The 17,858-nt window shown below is 46.7% G+C and overlaps 1 protein-coding gene across 4 annotated transcripts in view; it reads left to right on the top strand.

Annotated features, from left to right (window-relative positions):
* Positions 1-17,858, top strand: part of NFAT (NFAT nuclear factor) — a 102,722-nt gene that overhangs the window by 40,362 nt on the left and 44,502 nt on the right. For all 4 annotated transcript variants that reach the window (XM_070530949.1, XM_070530948.1, XM_070530951.1 and 1 more), the window contains exon 8: positions 1,856-2,055. In XM_070530949.1, coding sequence (XP_070387050.1) covers positions 1,856-2,055 — 200 coding nt within the window. The remainder of the gene's footprint in view (positions 1-1,855; positions 2,056-17,858) is intronic.

Below are 17,858 nucleotides of genomic sequence, written 5' to 3'. Positions count from 1 at the left end.
TGTGATTGGCGTTGCTGCTGTGTTGTTTCTCTACTGCCTGGGCTGACCGTTGCGGGGTGCGTCAATCCCTAATGTCTGCTGCACGTCTCTTGTCAAGATATGCCATTTTATTTTGCCGGCTCACTGCAGGTTTGCTTAGATCAACTCCAACATGGTGTGGGATGTGAATGATCTCAAAGCAAATAGTCAGTGGAGTATGTTATGCCACAATTTCTACCATGCTGTCATGATTTCGTTGTTGTCAAACCATCTTGGTCATTCTGCTATCATCGTCGTACCACCGTCATTGTGTTGCCATGCTGTCTACCAAAACATGTTGACGATAATTTGTGCCACCATCATCAAACACCGTTATCGGCATCAGCAGTATAGTACTTCAGAATGAGTTGTAGCATGTTTCTTTGATTTTTGTGGTCTTCATAAGCTATTTGCTTACTTTGACAATTTTCTTGGATGGTTTCTGCAATAATTTTCTTCATTGGTGTTGCCCCAAACGACTGACCATGTCTTTCTTGGTGCAGAGGCTTGTGTTGAATGAATGAATGAATGTTTATTTCATCTTGAATACACTTTCAAGAAAGGTGCAGGGGCAAAAAGGCGCACAGCGCCTGACAGTGGAGTTGACAGTGACAGTGGAGTTGCGGGTAGGCCGGGGCTGGGTATTTAACCCTTTCAGTGTAGATTTTTTTCACCATATGCAACCACCCAGGGTCGATCTTTTTTATTGCAGATGTAAATTCTTCAGAGGGACCTATTTAAAAAAAAATTTAGCGCAATTTTTCTAGGGTGACAGTAAAGTGAGAAAAAAATATTTTGCGTTGGTATATATGTACTGTTTATTCATAAATAACAATAAAGAAAGGAAATAAACTTATAAGAATTTAAAATTTGATGCATTGTTATACACATGGTTCAGGGCGTAGAAAATGCGCACACGAGAATATTTCTCAAGTCTCAAATCTTCCTACTTTTACACTAATATTTACCTCCATAGCCTAATCGAACTGCGTAGGTGAGCGCACTCAAGAAAACTGTGTGGTTGTGTGCCCATCAAAAAAGCAAAAAGTGTGACAGACTTCCGCTAATCTTCATGTTATCACCAACCAGAAGCAATCTGTTTTCGAGAGCCTAAAAAAAAATGCATGCATGGCGGCATCCTTTGCGTGTGCGAAGGATGCCGCCGTGTATGCGCACAATAAGCCTTGTGAGCAATAAACGAGCGAGTAACAGGCGGTCGCCCTTTGAGCGATTAGTAACGAGATAGCCATCAGTTTTGTGAGTGCAAGAAGCCGAAACCGTCCAAGGAACAAAACCCAAACTAACTGCAGCCTGCCCGCCCACACGCCAATGCCCAAGTGGTTGTGTATAGATGTGCCGGAGCAAACAAACCATGCAATGAAAACCGAGAGAGGGAGGCGGGAGAAAAAAATTCCCTGTATTCCTGCATAATGGCAGCACATGCCAGTAAAGAAAAAGTTTGGAAATTGGCGCACTTTTTAAACGCACAGATAACGCCATAAATATACGGCGTAGACTATTTCGGACTTGTTATTGGCGCCGTATATTTACGTCATTGACCATGAAAGGGTTAGGGAGCGCTATGGCAAGTGATAGAAAGTGGCTCTACTTTGTGGCACAAAAATAATACACATTCATGGCATCTTTACAGGAAGCAGAGGTTCCTTTGATGCCTGCAGTTTCTGTATAGATGCTTTCTTTGTTGAGCCAAGGCCGCTATGGGGAGAACCATGCTGTGCAGATGCACAGCATGGTTGTGTGTGTGTGCTTGTGTGTGTGCTTCAGCGTTAAAGAGGGAATGTATCTCTAATTGTTCTGTACTGGCTTTCTTTTTCAGCTGTGACTGTGTAGGAATCTTGAAGGAACGCAATGTTGATGTGGAAAAGCGCTTGGTTCGTTATGGCGGTACACGCAACAAGAAACGCAGCACAAAGTGTCGCCTGGTGTTCCGTGTTGTGCTGCCTGCACAGCGAGGACAGGACACCGGGGGCCTACCTTCAGAGATTCTACAAGTTGCTTCAGCTCCCATTTTGTGCAGTAAGTGGAATTTCATGCCTAGCCTTCTTTTTTTAGTTAATATTACAGTGAAACCTCATTATAATGAAATCTCATCTGACATGAAGATATCTTTGTTATATCTCATAATTGTTATAAGCATATATCCGATATCAGCGAGAAAAAGAAATGTGATCATGTTTATGCAAAAAAACCACAAGTGCGGTGCCTTTGGACCAGTACAAATGTGTACTGGTCATTGACATAGGCAGCGGGGGGCAACCCTCTGAAATTTTCTCACAAAGCAGACCCCCCCGCCCTTTATCATGCAACAGAAAGTTTCAGCTAGAGGGCTCCGAAAAAGCGGCATGGATAAAAGCAAAAGCTTTTTCTTTTTTTTTTTTTTTAAATATGAAAGTAAGGGGAGGGGGGTTCTCATGGGGCAATCCCCTCTCCCACACACAGAACATTGTGACCCCACTCATGGTGCACCTCTCCCTCATTTCGGATCGTGCTAATCAAAACTTCTGAGGGGGAATCAGCACTAAAAATTCCACACAATGATAAAGATGAGGACGAGCGCGTGCATAACACTTGGGGGCATTGCTACTCCCTACCAGGCCTTCGTGTCGTCGAAGAGCTTATAATTTCTGGTACTTGACTGAATTGTCGACCATGGTGCTTGGAAGAAAAGCATTCTAAAAATAATGCGACTTGCTTGTCTAGGACAGGTATAATAAGCACCCCCCATCCTTTTCAAAGCCAAGCTTTCTTTGCCTCTTCCTTCGACTTTCCCACTGGTGCTGCTGCTGTTGCTGTCTGGCACACCACGTCAGGGGATGGTTCAGAGCGTGTGTGTACAACAGGAGTCCGGAAGAGAGAAAAGGCGATGCGAGAAACTTGTTTGGACCTCTGCACCACATCAAATGTGCACAATGCCCTCGAAGCTCCCTGGGCATCGCCACATTAGCCTCTTGACAGCTGTAATTATCCGTGACATCCTCCCCCCCCCCCCAACACACACAAAACCATTGCAGCAGTGCTTACCTTTCTGCTAACGTGCAACTGTGCAAAGGGGAAGTATGTAGTGTCACATTGTAGTAACGGTCAAGAACATGCACAGTAGCAAAACTGTGTATGGTAAAACTAACTATTTATTGGGTGAACCTGTGCCCAGAAAAACGGGCTACAGTCAAAGCACAATGATAGCGACGAATGAAGTCGGCGATTGTTTAAAATCTGATCTGCGGGGCAAGCGCGTTGGCTTTTATACATAAGTCATCAAAGGTTCCAGAATAATCGCTGGCGCCCGTGTGTCTTCCAGAAAGTACTATACCAGGGTGGCTACCAACCGGGAAAACCGAGAATTCTCAGGGAATTGGAATAGTCTGGAAATGCTCAGGGAAAACTCTGGGAATTTGTGCTTCTATCAGGAAAAATTAGGTGCAACTTTATTGAAGGGGAACGAAAGTTGTGTTAATGCTGGCTCCACTAACAGAGGAATCGCAACGAATCATCATTGACGCCGTGTTATCGGCATGGAGTATTACTAACGACCGATTTTTCGGACATGCCCAATAATTTGCACAGCTTTGCAGCACCACCACGTACTTCATATAGTCAATGTTTATTGCCCTGACTGCAGGTCTGAAATGGCATTAACCAAAGCCACCACGGTCGCCATTTTGATTATCTCGCCGCCTCAAACCAGCACTCTCGCACGCAGATTCGCTGGCAGTCGTAGCCACCACCACGGCAACGTTAGGCCTAGCTACTTCTACGTTCGCTATTAAGCTTCTTGCCGTGCGGTGCTGTATTTTTCATTGAAAGAATTCGCCGCTGTCAGCAATGGCACCGACTCCACCTTTGTAATTCTCGTGATTGGCTTCGAAGCTCGCAGAGCACAACGCATTGCGTAATGCCAGTTTCTGAAAGTTAGCTTAGCCTCAGTACAGCAGTGTTAGGCGGTGAAGCATAACAAGCGTGGGAAGGGGCAATAGTCACGGGACACAGTATGTATTCCTTAATTATACACACGTGCACCCCCGTACCCTGTCACAGTACCAGTACCGATATGCCCAACAGGTGTATTGGCAGGCCTTAAGAGCTTTTTTGGATGTGCCTGTGGCAATTTTAGCCCGTAAGGGTAGTTAAGGACATGCATTCATTTTTGCGGACTGCCCTATTTTCCGGTTGTTATTGTGGCCCCTAGGGAGTCCGAAAAACCAGATGTTGACTGTACAACTGACCAAGAGGATGCTTCAAATGATCCATGGGGTGAACGCGTGGCAGAAGGAGGATGAGAACCGAAAGGATAGATGCACTGAGGAATTACCGAGAAAGGAAGCGTGCTGCCGCCTCTTTGAAGGAGCTTGAGCTCAAAAAACAAAGTGTTGGCTGATGCCGAGATGCAGGTGTCCCTCTTCCAAACCAATATAAACTCTATAAAGCATTGAAACCGAACACTGAGATGTTGTGTACGGGCTGAGAGTATGTTAGGACAGTTGAGGTTGACTTCCCAGCTGCTGAGAGAGAATCTTAGTTGTGACTAAGTAGGCCTCATACTGATGAGCTTGCTATCAGTTGATAGAAATAGCTCACATTAAAAAATATTTACTTATCTATGCATCTCCTTTTCATTCGTATTTGAAGATGTTCGACTCAATTTGGAATGGGTTTTACCATTTTTTTCGCTGTGCATTTTACTGACACCTTCCTTCTGTTTTCTTTTCAAATAAAATAGATATAACTCCTTACTATTCAAACTTCATTAAGTCATTTTTTTTTGTTTCAACATGCTTACTAGAGAGTGACAGCATCGGGCAACATGGTGTCAGCCTGTCTTGACATAAAACAAAGTTCTGGCTCATTCAGGGAATTTCGCAAAGGTGCTCAGGGAAAACCTGGAAAACTCAGGAAATTTGGAAATGTCAGTTGATAGACACCCTGTATACAATTCACATCGCACACACAATCAAATTACACAAAGTTCGGCGACAACAGATAGAACTAGCAATAACATTCGATAATCTTCCTATACATGCAGGCGCGTCCTGGTGCTGGGCGATAATGTTTAACCTTTGTTAGCCGGTGAAAAAGGGGTCACCCAAGGAAGATAAACAAGTACACATGTCAATGACCCCCTCTTAAGAAAGCATTGTCCAGATGCTACAAACAAACAGGAAAACAAAAACAAAACTACTCATAATAAAGAAAAAACAACAACAAAATCACTAAGAAACTAAGTCCCTAAGTTCGTCAGTGGGCGTAGAATGGCTTAAGACGCACCATGTGGATGACTTAAAGGGCCCCTGAAACGGTTCGGACAAATTTTGTAGACGCGTAGGGTAGAACTAAAGTTAATCAATGCACCACAATTTCTGTGAGGCGTCTTATATTAAGAGCACTACGAACGATTACAAGTTACCCTCCTCCATAGCCATGCATTTTCTCCTCAACTCATTCGCCGAGTGATCGGGGCTACGCTCGGCCTTCACTGGCTCTGCGTCATGATGGCACGTTGTGTCGTCTACTTCCGGTTCTCTCTCCAACCTCTCCGGCAGCTGCTTGGCAGTCGACCCCAAGCGACCGCTATCGAAGCAGCGTGCGTTGCGAGTATTCTGTCATAGTGCCGATTGCGTCTGGTATTCCGGTAACCACAGGCAATCTGGGCATTTCGAGAGATGAGTGGAGGCTGCACCGTGTAGATGATTCATGTTTGTGCTTCTGCTCATCCCGTGAAACGGTACGGTCAAGCGGTCAAGCCCTGTCCCCTCGCTTGCGTTTACCTGAATACCGGACTCGCAAAAAGCTATTGTGGTAGTAGTCCTCTGGTGTAAAGTGGCGGCCGTAAACGTGCAAATCCTGGCGCCGATTGGATGCTGATACTCCGTTGCACCGCAGCCACTCTGCTCGTCTACTGCCTTGCAGAGGGTCACATTTTCGCAGCTTGACATATTGCCAGTCGTTACTTTTGCAGTCCACCACACAACAAAGGCGATTCATGGTGCTCACAAAAAGACAGACTGACACTGAACGCGGAGCTCTCATCAAGACGGAGCACGTTGTAACACAAGAAGACGACACTTGCTGTGTGCCGGAAGTGTTAAGTGTACTGAGAAATTGTTCTTGTGCATTCTCTTTCTGTTACTTTCTTTTTATAGAAGCAAATTAACTAACATTCCAACTGTCACCAACAACGTTTGTTCACGATTAAGTTGGAAAAATTATCTGTGATGCGCCCTAGGCAGTCAATCGGATAGCTCGCCCTACTGATGTCATTAGGGCAATTTACGTCAAATTGGGTAGGGGCGGCTGAAAATTCAGCCAAGCAGTGTGCTGCACTCGGCAACGATGTACATTTTTAAAACCTTATAATAAATTACACGCTTTATGCAGAGTAGTTACATGTGTCAATTAATGATCAGAAGGACCTACTCTAATGACTCAGTACGTTTGTACAAAATCGTCAAAATAGTTTCAGGGTCCTTTTAAGGTCATGTGCGCCGCTGCTGTAATTGCGAAGTGACGTCTGACACGACCTCATAGTCCAGTGTGCCAATGCGTCGGATGATCTTGTAGGGTCCAAAATAATGGTGTAACAGTTTCTTGCTAAGTTATTTTCGGCTGGTATTCCATGTACCATCGTCGAAGATTTTAGTGCTGGCTGTCGGTCTTCTGCTGGTTATTAATGCTCAGGCGGGCGAGCTGTTGGGCTTCCTTAGTGCGCTGGAGATAGGTGGCGATGTCAAGATTCTTTTCGTCGATGACGTGTGGCAGCATGGCTTCGAGAGGCATCACCAGGTTTCGTCCGTAAACCAGGTTGAGGGGTGCGATCTGCGTTGTTTCTTGCATCACCGCGTTGTAAGTGTGGGTTACGTACGGCAGGACGGCATCCGATGTCTTGTGCTCGACGTCAACGTAAATTGCAAGCATGTTGGCAAGGGTCTTGTTCAGCCGCTCCATAATGCCATTCGTCTGTGGGTGGTAGGCATTCGTCCTCCTGTGGCTTGCCTGGCAGTATTGCAAAATGACTTGGGTGAGCTCTGCAGTGAAGGTCGCTCCTCTGTTGGTGGTAAGGACTTCTGGGGCACCATGTCGCACCAGGATGTTCTCGATGAAGAATTTAGCAACTTCACCCGCACTACCTTTAGGCGGAGCTATCGTTTCAGGTAAAGTAGCCGGTAGCCACAAGGATCTATTTATTTCCAGATGTTGATGTCGGAAAGGGTACCAAGAAATCCATCCCTATTTGCTGAAATGGTCGGCAAGGAGGCTCAATCGGCTGTAGCGATCCTGCTGGCCTTGTCGGCAGTGTATTGCGTTGCTGACAGTCTTGGCATGTCCCGATGTAATGGGTGACGTTGGCAGTCAGACGCGGCCAGTATTACCTTTCCTGTATCCTCGATAGCATCTGGGAGAATCCAAGGTGCCCTGCGGTCAGATCCTCATGTAGGGCATGCAGTACTTCTGGACACAATGCTGAGGGAACAAGAAGGTAGGGAAAACACAGGGAAGGCGGCAGATGGAAATTCAAGACGATGAGCAAAACGAGAACAAGGTAAATGCAGGAGCCAACGTTTCGACAAGTGGACTTGTCTTCTTCAAGGCAACATATGCTTTCCTCACCACAATATATATAGGTGGGGTTCCAAAGGGGAGAGGGTGTAAGGCGGGTGGGTGCGGCAATGAGCGAAAGAGTGTTAGCTTGTCGAATTGAGAATAAAGGAGTGCTGTGCGCGAGGCCCGGGATCCGGCCGTCTGTCAATCACGTGTCAACACTCGCGCGTTAGCCGACGTATCAACGGCATCTGACACGCCGGTTGGTGAAGAAAAAGGAGAGAAAAAAAAAACGTTAAGAAACCAAACTAAGTGTTGCCTGTAGATTGAATTTTAGCATAGCGAATAGATTCTGAAGCTCCCTTTGAAACGTTTATGCCTATTGGTTGCAATGTTTTGAACTTATGGATAAGGTATGATTCTTTTTATTTTCTTTCTCGTTCAGAACGGAAGTTTGACTGTAAGATGTAGAGTTTAAGTTCATCAATGTTATGACTTGGTTGGTTCATAAGGAAGGCACCACAAGCCTAATATTTCAGTTGATTATTTATCCTCTACTTACGAATTATGATATCTTCAATATGTCTCGTACTACTAATGAATGATGCTTCGGCTTCTTTCTAGCTGCAGCCATATGGTCCAAAACCATATTTCAAGAAAAAAATTTGGGCTGAGCAGCCTGTGTCAGTTCACCAAACAGATTCGTCATGTATATTCCTCAAGCAACAAACACCAGTAAATTGCACAAGTGAGTTGAACGTGTAGTACGGGAAAGGGAATATCTATTGGTACATTCCTTTTCGTATTCTGTTAACAGCTGTAAGCCTCAATTAGCTTTACTTCAAATTACTGCCACTTAATATAAACACATGAAGAACCGCCTAATTTTGAGAAGCAGTTAAAGAAGCATGTGGTGCTGGTAGAATCTAAACTAAGCGATAAGTCCTCGTGTTACTGCCGAGCGTTTTTGTGAAGAAATGCAAAAGTTCGATATTATAGCATGAACTACTTGTCGTGAGCAAGCCTGTTTTAGCGGGTTAAAATCAAGGTAACTGTTGTTGAAGTCACATATAGCCTGTGTTTGCGACATACCTGTTGCACTGCGGCAGATATGGTATAATAACTGGATTCATATATGCTATGTTTTAGCATTTGTCGATCCGCGCATGAAAAACCTGCAGTGGGCTAGTCTGCACTCCTTCGGCTGGCACTGTAGCGCTGCCTTTCAGAACTGTATTGTCATCTAAGAAATAAGCTCTTAGAATAAATTTTCACGAACGAGTAAAAATATATTTGAGGCACGACCGCCATAAGTATACAAGCAGAGGGAACGAGAGCGAACAAACAAAAACACTGCACTAGGCGCCCGGACACCGCCCAAACTGCAGCAGACGACAGGCGCGAGTACGTGCCCCGATGTCACACGAGCGGCACTCGCAGCGCCCCTGTAGTTCGAAGCATTGGCGTAGCCAACGTAACAGGACGCGACCAACATGGCCTGACGTACCCTACGTCGAGATGGCTCTTGCTCCGTCCGTGTGTTTGTCGCGCCGACCCACAATGGAAGGGGGGGGGGGGGGGAGGTGCCCACGCAGCTTGGGGATTGTTCTGCGCATGCTCCGAAGAGAACAATCGAAGTTTAGAGTGGATGGCATTTCAGCTGGTGCAGCGCAAGCGCTGTAGCGTGACTGGGCGCACGCGACACTCACGGCATGAATTAGAGCTGTGCTCTAAAATGCACCATCAAAATGCATCACAACCTGCTGTGACGTTGGTCTCCGTTGCACTTTCGCAGGTGCATCGCCTGCACGCTGCTGAGTTCCACTGTACGCATAGGTGGCATCTAAACACGTATCCCAGCGATGCTTTCCTTTGAGTAATAGCCACGAATCTCAAAGGCTATGCTTTTTGGTACTGCAAGCGCCAATAAACGTCACGGCCACCGTGTTTGACATTACCTGGTAGCACTTCTCGACAGAACACCTCGTAGATAAAGAGTATAGCCACAATTGCCCGACAGGCAAAGCATTGATTGTGATAGCAAATTAGCACACAGCTGTATGAAGTAAGGATAGTTCTTTTATCGGCCATATCAAGTTGTAAACATTCGCTTGCTAACTAAAATGCCGAGCATGGTGTCAGCGCAGACAGCAAACATGAACACATCACGCCTGATGACTATGGACTCTCGCTGTCAAAACGCTGCCTTGAGGAAGTGCAGCAGTAGCAGCGAGTGAAGTGACATTCGTGCTGTCTATCGCTTCCGCGCAAAGTGAATGCCGGGAACGTACAACATGCACAAAGCCACGAGCCGCCAACACAACTAGACTCTGCCCCCAATGCAGATCGCTCTCAATATACGGCCGCCCGACAGCGTGACCGCGCGCAGCCTCCACATGCACAGTTGCAGCCGGAGAAAACGCAACCCACCCACCTGGCGCCTCATGCGTGAGAGAAGACGGTGCGCTTCCGATTCACATTCATCTCTTTCGCGCGGGCCAGATTGAGCCGCGACCGACGGCTCTCCTCCCACGCTTTCACTCGCACATGCAGCGCAGGGCGCGTGGAGCCGGTGTTATCGCCCTTGGACTTTATACGGAACCTCGCCAACGGCAAAAATGTGCTTGGAGTGTCCATATTATTGCTATCGCAATAAATAAATAAATAAACATGCAGCGCCACATCCGCGTTTTTATCTTGAAGGTCTTGAGAGAGGGAGAGAACCGACCTGCAACAGACGGCTGCAGATGGAAACAGCAAAGCTGCGCGGCGATGGTCGTCGCCAATGTGCTCTCGCACGCTAGCACTCTCCCCATCCACGATGGCGTCGAGTTCGAATTATCAGTGGCGGTGTGGATTTTAGTGTGAATTAGCGGGATGCGTTACATATTGCTTTCAATACATTGTTGGACGGACCGCAGCGGCTACTTTGAACTATCCAAAATTTCGAATTAACGAGTTGTAAATTAATGAGCTTTTACTGTAGAACTATAGACTGACATACTCTTAAAAATTTTAGCTTGTATAGAATCATAACCAGGAGATGCACTGTTACATAATGAATGAATTAGTTGAGCAACACCTGGTACATCGACAAAGACAGTATGCATAAAAGTCAACGTGGTACAGATCTGGTAGCTGTACATTTGAAACAGGGCAAAAGTTTTTAACAAATGCGTCATTTAATGTTGCAGCACATAAGTAGTAAGGAACACTTATCACCATTGTGGGTTTTAAGTGCAATGAATGAGCCACATGCTGGATTTATGAGACGTCAAAATTTTCTAACATTGTCCTTCAGCAGAAGTGGAAAAATTGTTGACATGAAGATAGTCTTAGCGGATTTGAGCGCTTGTACATAAACCTCATAGGCTAAGGTAGGCGGCCCACCTAGAGTTAATCTGCGAGAATTTAGCTAAACAATAAAAACATTTCTTCTTGTTAGATAAACGATTAAGGTTACGATTATACCAAGGGGCATGTGGCTTAGTCGTAATGCTCCACTTAGGTATGTATTTATCTGTTAGTCGGTGCACTTTGTTTTTAAACAAATCCCAGTTAGCTTCAACAGATCGGTTATCAAAACCTTCTGAGGAGTAGTCGAGAAAAGTGGCTAGATTGCTATTAATGGCCTGAAAGTTAGCTCGGTTGTAGTCTAGTATAATTTTGCTTACCTTCTGAGTTTTAGGATGCGGTGCGTTTAGGTGAAAATTAATTAGAACGTGATCTCCGATTCCTGGTGAATGAACAGTGTCAGATACGAAGTCTGGATTAGTTGTTATTACTAAATCAAGGGTATTTGCACCGTTAAGGGATACTCTGGTTGCATCTTAACTGAGTTAGTGGGAATAAAGAACAGATGTCAAAAAATTCCTGAGCCTGGACAGAGTGCGGTGACGGATGCGGTAGTTGAGAGTCCCATATAATATTTGGAAAATTAGTCTCCCATCAAAAAAAAGAGGCTGTCACAGTGCTGTTGCAAGCTGTTTAAGGTGATCGTCAAAATTCCCGGCAAAGACGACGACATCATCTAAGTAGACGAGGCAGGCCTGCCACTTCTACCCTGCTAACGCTGTGTCCATCACGCGGTGGAACTTTGCAGGTGCCAAACACAGTCTGAATGGCATGACCTTGAACCCATAGAGGCCTTCCGGTGTGATGAAGGCAGTCTTCTCACAGTCCCTCTCGTCGACTTCTGTTTGCCAGTAGCCAGTATTGAGACCTATCGACGAGAAGTACTTAGCGTTGCAGAGCCAATCCAATGCATCATCTATGCGTGGGAGGGGGTATTTAGTCGAACTTGGCTATATCGAACTCGCAAAAGAACGCCTATCAGTTCAATATAGAGCATAATTTGATATAAGCCTGCTAAATAATTGGCTGGCATAAAAGCACATACCATTTATAAAATCACTTTATTGATGAAACTAGCTTAGTTTCGCATGAAATAGGCCTGCGTTTTCTTCTGCTTGGGCAATTTCGCTGCCTGCGACACACGCACTTGTCCACATTGTTTAAGGAGTCGGAGCAGCTGAGGCCGCAACCTTCCGCATTCGCGCAGAAGCACCAGACTAGTGTGAGCGCACCAATTACTTAGGAGGATGTGAGCAAAGGGCCGTCGTTGCTTTCCTCATTGTGCCCACTTTCACTTGCGCTCAGTACAATTTCGACTATGTAGTCTTTGTTTTTGGGCTCTCCCATGGTCGCGACACCATCATTTGCACTCACAAACTCGTCCACCCTTAATTCGCCAACAGGTTCCGGAAATTCTAACAGTTCGCTCCAAACTTCGGCAACACCGGCAACGGCTTCATCGCATTCATGAGAATTTTCAGTCATCACCGAGCACGCGGAAGCCGGCACGGCTGAAGCACTTTCGGATGAACCACTCGTACACGGCTGTGCGTACGCGTCGGGCGCCACGAGCATCAGGTCGCAAGTTTGGCCGCTTTAGCCCTAATCTTTATCCTTCAAGATTGTGCTTAGAGTGCTCCTCAGAATCTTGCACGCTGCAGAGACATCAGACTTCTCACCGCATTTGACCCGATTTATGATTTCGAGCTTCACGACGAAAGGCGAATTCTGCCGCTTGATCACGGCAACACTGCGGGAGAAGGTCCACAAAGCGCACACACAATGAACCAGAAAAGCAGCGAGACAACTTGCAGTTTCGCCATCTTGCACGACGAGTGCACAAGAGCCTCTGATTGGCTGTCTGAGCAAGCGCTGCGGGCGAGCCATGATCATTTTTTGCAGGGGAGTGTCGACGGCTTGTCCAGGCAGCGCGGTCACGGTAGAGAGAGCGGTTGGATGGAGCACCGCTGTCGGGTTTCCCGGGCACCGCGAGGGAAAGCCAACTTCTGGAGGCACTTTTCCGCCGCTTGACGTTTGATATATCGAGAGTTGCTGCTATTTTTGTTCGACGTAAGCGTAATTTTTGCTATATATACTCATTGTAACTATACCGTGTCCAGAAATTGTACAATATATGGAATAATTCGATGTAAATGGGTTTGATATAGTCGGGTTCGGCTGTACGTCCTTCTTTGTGATCATGTTCAGCCAACGCAGAAACGCAAGGTTTCGTCCTTTTTCTTCATCAAGACTACAGGAGATGCCCATGGGCTTTTCGACGGCTAGATGATGTCGTCGCGCAGTATTTCATCAACTTGTTGCCTTATAGCTTCACGTTTTTGCGTCGAAACTCTGTAAGGGCTGTGGTGGATTTCTTGAGCACATTCTTCGGTCATTATGCAATGTCTTGCAACTAGCATTTGTCAAATCCTTGATGGCGTCGAAAAGCACTTTGTTTTGTTGGAGAAGACTTTTGAGCTATTGCTGCTTACTCGTGAGGAGACTTGGATTTGTCGAAGTCTGGTTTGGTAACTATGGTCGTCGAGGCAGATGCGGCATAATACGAGAGGACAAACGCATTGCTGGTTTCCACAATTTCCTCAATGTATGCAATTGTCGTGCCCTTGTTGATGTGCTTGAACTCCTGGCTGAAGTTTGTCAGCATCACTACCGTTTGCCCTCCATGTAGTCGAGTGATCCCTCTTCAACCTAAATTTCACAGTCAAATAATAGACGTTGGTCGCCCTTGATGATGCCTTGTACATCTGCGGCTGTTTCACTGCCAACAGAAATGACAATGCTGTAGCGAGGCGGAATGCTGACTTGATCTTCAAGCGCATTCAAGGTATCGTGACTACGAGCACTCTCCGGTGGTATTGCTTGATCTTCGTATGCCGAGAATGATGTCTCGTGAACACTGTTGGAGGATAACAAAGCTGGCAGGGTAGGTCCGGTCATGAATGGTAGTTCTTGCCATGCAGATTCCAGTTGGCGTTATTAGGTGTCCTTCAGCGGTCCAAATTTGGGGGCCTTCCCGCGCAGTCTTAACTTTCTTGGACAGGGCGGCGAAGGGTCTACTCATGACGGAGTAGTCGGCTCCTTTGTCTACTAATGCAGTGACTGCATGGCCGTCAAGCAACATGTCAAGGTTGATGGCTCTTTCTTTTGCATTGCAGTTAGGTCTTGGCTTCAAATCGCGGCTGCATCGCGTTGACGTGTGGCTGGTACGTTGCGTCGTCGGGTCTTTGGTCAGAACATTCTTTACTTCCAGGCTTGATCGGGATGGCAGCGTGTCATTATTATGTCGTCGAGACGCCGGCAGCGGAGGACTTTTGTCATTTCGGCGAACAGCAACCGCACCTCCATCGGTTCCCGCTTTTAGTTTTCGGGATGAGGCTGATGGGCCGGCCCCGGGCTGGGCCAGGGCATCGTCAGCGCTGCGGCGACAGGAAGCGCCCTGGTGACGGTGAACGGGACGGTTGTTGAGGGCTCCACTGTGGCGGCGAGGTAGTCGACCATATCACATGGCCATTCACCCTGCTGTGTGCGCGGTACATTGATGGTGAACCCTCGCAGTCCCAAGTCAAGTCGTGGTATGGGCATCGGTGGTAGACATGTGCGGTTTCCCTGCAGTGATAGCAGAGCAGGCGACGGGCAGGCATGCTGGTGGCGGCAGCAGCAGTTAACGCCAGAATTGCAACATTGGGGCCCTGGTGCGATTGCTGAAGGGGACCTTGACAACAGGCAACGGTGGCGTAGGTCATCGCTTCAAGCTGGGCTTGCAGCGATGCCAGAACTTGTGGTACTCTAATGACCGCTGAAGCTTTTCTGTAACTGTGTCAGTGATTGAGGCCACCTGGGGCTGCGACCTTGGACACAACTTGTGCAGCTGTTCCCGTACATCCGCTCTGATCGTCTTGGGCAGGTCATCGGCACCTAGCACTTGAGCTTCAGCACAGTTTGCTGTCAGCGAACGGCAATTGTATTGCCTGGTGCGCATTTCTAGCGTCTTCTCGATCGTTATCGCCTCCGGAACAAATTCAGTGGCAGCGTTGGGCCGGTTGCATATCAATCCGGCGAATAGTTGTTCTTTCACACCCCGCATCAATAACAGAACTTTCCTTTCTTCAGACATGTCGGGGTCAGCGTGGCGGTAGAGACGAGTCATCTCCTTCGGAAAGATCACAACATTCTCGTTTGGCAGCTGCAAGCGGGTTCTCAGTAGAGGTTGGGCTCGCGCTTTGCACAGGACACTCATGAAGGTCTGCAGGAAGCCGTTGCAGTCCCATGTAGTCAGTGTCGATCCCCGGTTCTCAAACCACGTCCTAGCGACATCTTCTAAGGCGAAGTACACATGCTGCAGCTTGTCGTTGGAGTTCCAGTTGTTGGCTGCAATGATCCTTTCGTATGTTTCCAGTCGGTTAGCTTGGTCTTCAAACAGTGATCTACGGAAGGTTGATGGCTTCCCGGGCTGTTGCAGCACAGTGGGGGGACGCCTGGGCTGCCATTGGGGTTGTAGATTTGGCCACGATCTTAGTTGTCTCAGGTAGAAATACGTTTTCCAAGAGCAGGTGTTCTAGCCTGTGGCTTGCTCGATTGTCCGGGACGACGTTGGTGTTTTCTTCGTGATCTGGGCTTTGATTGTAGCTAGTCATCGGCATCCGGTACGTGAACGCAAAGCACCTCCACCAGATGTCACGTAGTGATGGTCAAGAACACAGTAGCAAAGCTGTGTATAGCAAAATGAACTCCTTACTGGGCGAACCTGTGCCCAGAAAAACAGGCTATGCTTGAAGCACAGCGACAGTGGCGAAAACAGTCCGCGATCGTCAAAAATCTGATCTGCAAGGCAAACGTGTCAGCATTTATACATTTATCACCGAAGGTTCCAGAATAATCACTGGTGCCCGGGTGTTTTCCAGAAGGTACTACACAACTCACATTGCAAATACAATCAGATTACACAAGGTTGGGTGGCAACAGACATCGGATAGAACCATCATAGAACCAACATTAGAAAATCTTCCTGTACATGCAGGCACATCCTGCACTGAGCGATAACTTTTAACCTTTGTCAGCCGGTGAAAAAGTGGTCACCCGAGTAAGATAAAGAAGCACAAGGTGAATAGACTGGTAGGGAGGAGAGGGAGAGGAGGCAAAGAATGGGAAGCCACGAAATAAGTGAATAACAGCCTTGGCACCCTTCGCTTGCAACTCGCATGCATGAAGGTAGGGCGGGAGAGGGAGAAGGCGACGTGAGAGGGCTAGGAAATGCTACTACTAAACACGGGAGCGGTTGTGAACTGGATAAATTTATGTTCAATGTACAATATGGCATGTTTCTGCTATTTCTGAATAATGAACAAGCAGACAAGTTGTGCAGGGCATATAGAAGCAAAGATGTGTTAAAGTGCACTGTAGGGTCTAGGCGACGCTATGGAAGTGGTTGCACATCAAATCAACACTTCTATGCTTGCCGCGGTAGCATTGCGGCTATGGCATTCATTGGTCGAGGTCGCGAGTTTGATCTTGACCGCAGAAGCCACTTGTCGACAGGAGTGAAGTAAAAAATGTTAGTGCACCTAGATTTAGGGATACATTAAAGAATAGCAGAGGTCAAAATTAATTCGGAGTCTGCCACTATGGCGCGCATCATAATCCTATTTTGGTTCTGGAATGCCCAGTTCTATAATTCAATTCAAATTTAATACTTCTGCCACGATGTGATGTGCCATGTGAGACAATGATAATACTCAACCCTCTCAGAGATTATAAACAATGGCGCACAACAACGCCTGAAACAAACACTTCTCCCTGTGTGTTCTGTCTCTGTGTCTGTGCAGACAAACTGCAGTGGTGCACACAAGGTGACGTTTAACGTCAACTTACCACTCTCTCATGTTGAGCTAAAGGTTGAAGAAATTAAACATTTGCAGTCAACCACTGCTAATTATTGTCAATCAAAGGGAACAGCACAGAAAGCTTCCCTTACATCGATTCCCACAGTGCATGGGATCCGCATATATTTTTTCTTCTTTTTTGTTCCCTTGTCTCTGATTTGCGTTATGTTAATAAACTTGAGAAGAAGCTTGCTGTTAGGCTAATTTGTACACGCTGTTAAGAATGAAAACAGGGCAAAAAAACAGCACAAGAAAGAAAGACCTACAGAATGCTGACTTGCACATGGCAAAATATATCAAGGACGGGGGTGCTGGGCCAAACTCTTAAAAAAGTTTACACCTTTTGGGTCTTATCTTGTTCCACAACATTGATCGTCATCCGTCTTGCTCCATTTCCTTTCTTTAACACTGCAAGCCCGGTATTTCCAAATCACAAATGGCTTGTGTGCTATTAGTGTGACACATTTCCGACAGCAAAGTAGCGACTTGTGTTTTCAAGAAAGGAAACGCAAACAAGGCAGATGACGATTATTGTTGTGGGTTAAGATAAGTCCCAAAGGGTGTAAACTTTTTTAAGAGTGCAAGGAAGCTAAGAAACTGCCACAACAAACAGGTGGGAGCGCAGGCAGGTGAATGGCCTCGAAGTCCACACGGAAACAGAAATATGGGAATGTTAGGGGTCGCCACGCCATTCAACAACCCAGTGAATATTGAAGAGTGTGACAGTGACTAACCAAAAGGAATTTTAAGAAGGGGAGGGGGGTAATGGATACGAGGAGGGAGGTGGGGGATGTGCATAAAAGGCGTGAAGAACAAAGTTGGCAGATAATTATGGACATAAAAAGAACGTTTCGTCACTGCCCAATCGCTCAACACCAGACTGCGGTGGCCAGTCGCCTAATTGAGGCTCCCCTACTCTTTCGTAACACGTGCTGCAAAGAGCCCATCCTAACTAAACATCTCGGCAGTTTTCAGAATAGTCTGGTGTCAGGAGACACGATGCTTTCAAATCCCTCGAAGCTACTGACCCTT

Source organism: Dermacentor albipictus, chromosome 1, assembly GCF_038994185.2.
Source record: "Dermacentor albipictus isolate Rhodes 1998 colony chromosome 1, USDA_Dalb.pri_finalv2, whole genome shotgun sequence".
NCBI classification, from domain to species: domain Eukaryota; kingdom Metazoa; phylum Arthropoda; class Arachnida; order Ixodida; family Ixodidae; genus Dermacentor; species Dermacentor albipictus.
Note: the sequence above shows the minus strand (reverse complement) of the source record. Positions and strands in the feature narration are given on the sequence as shown.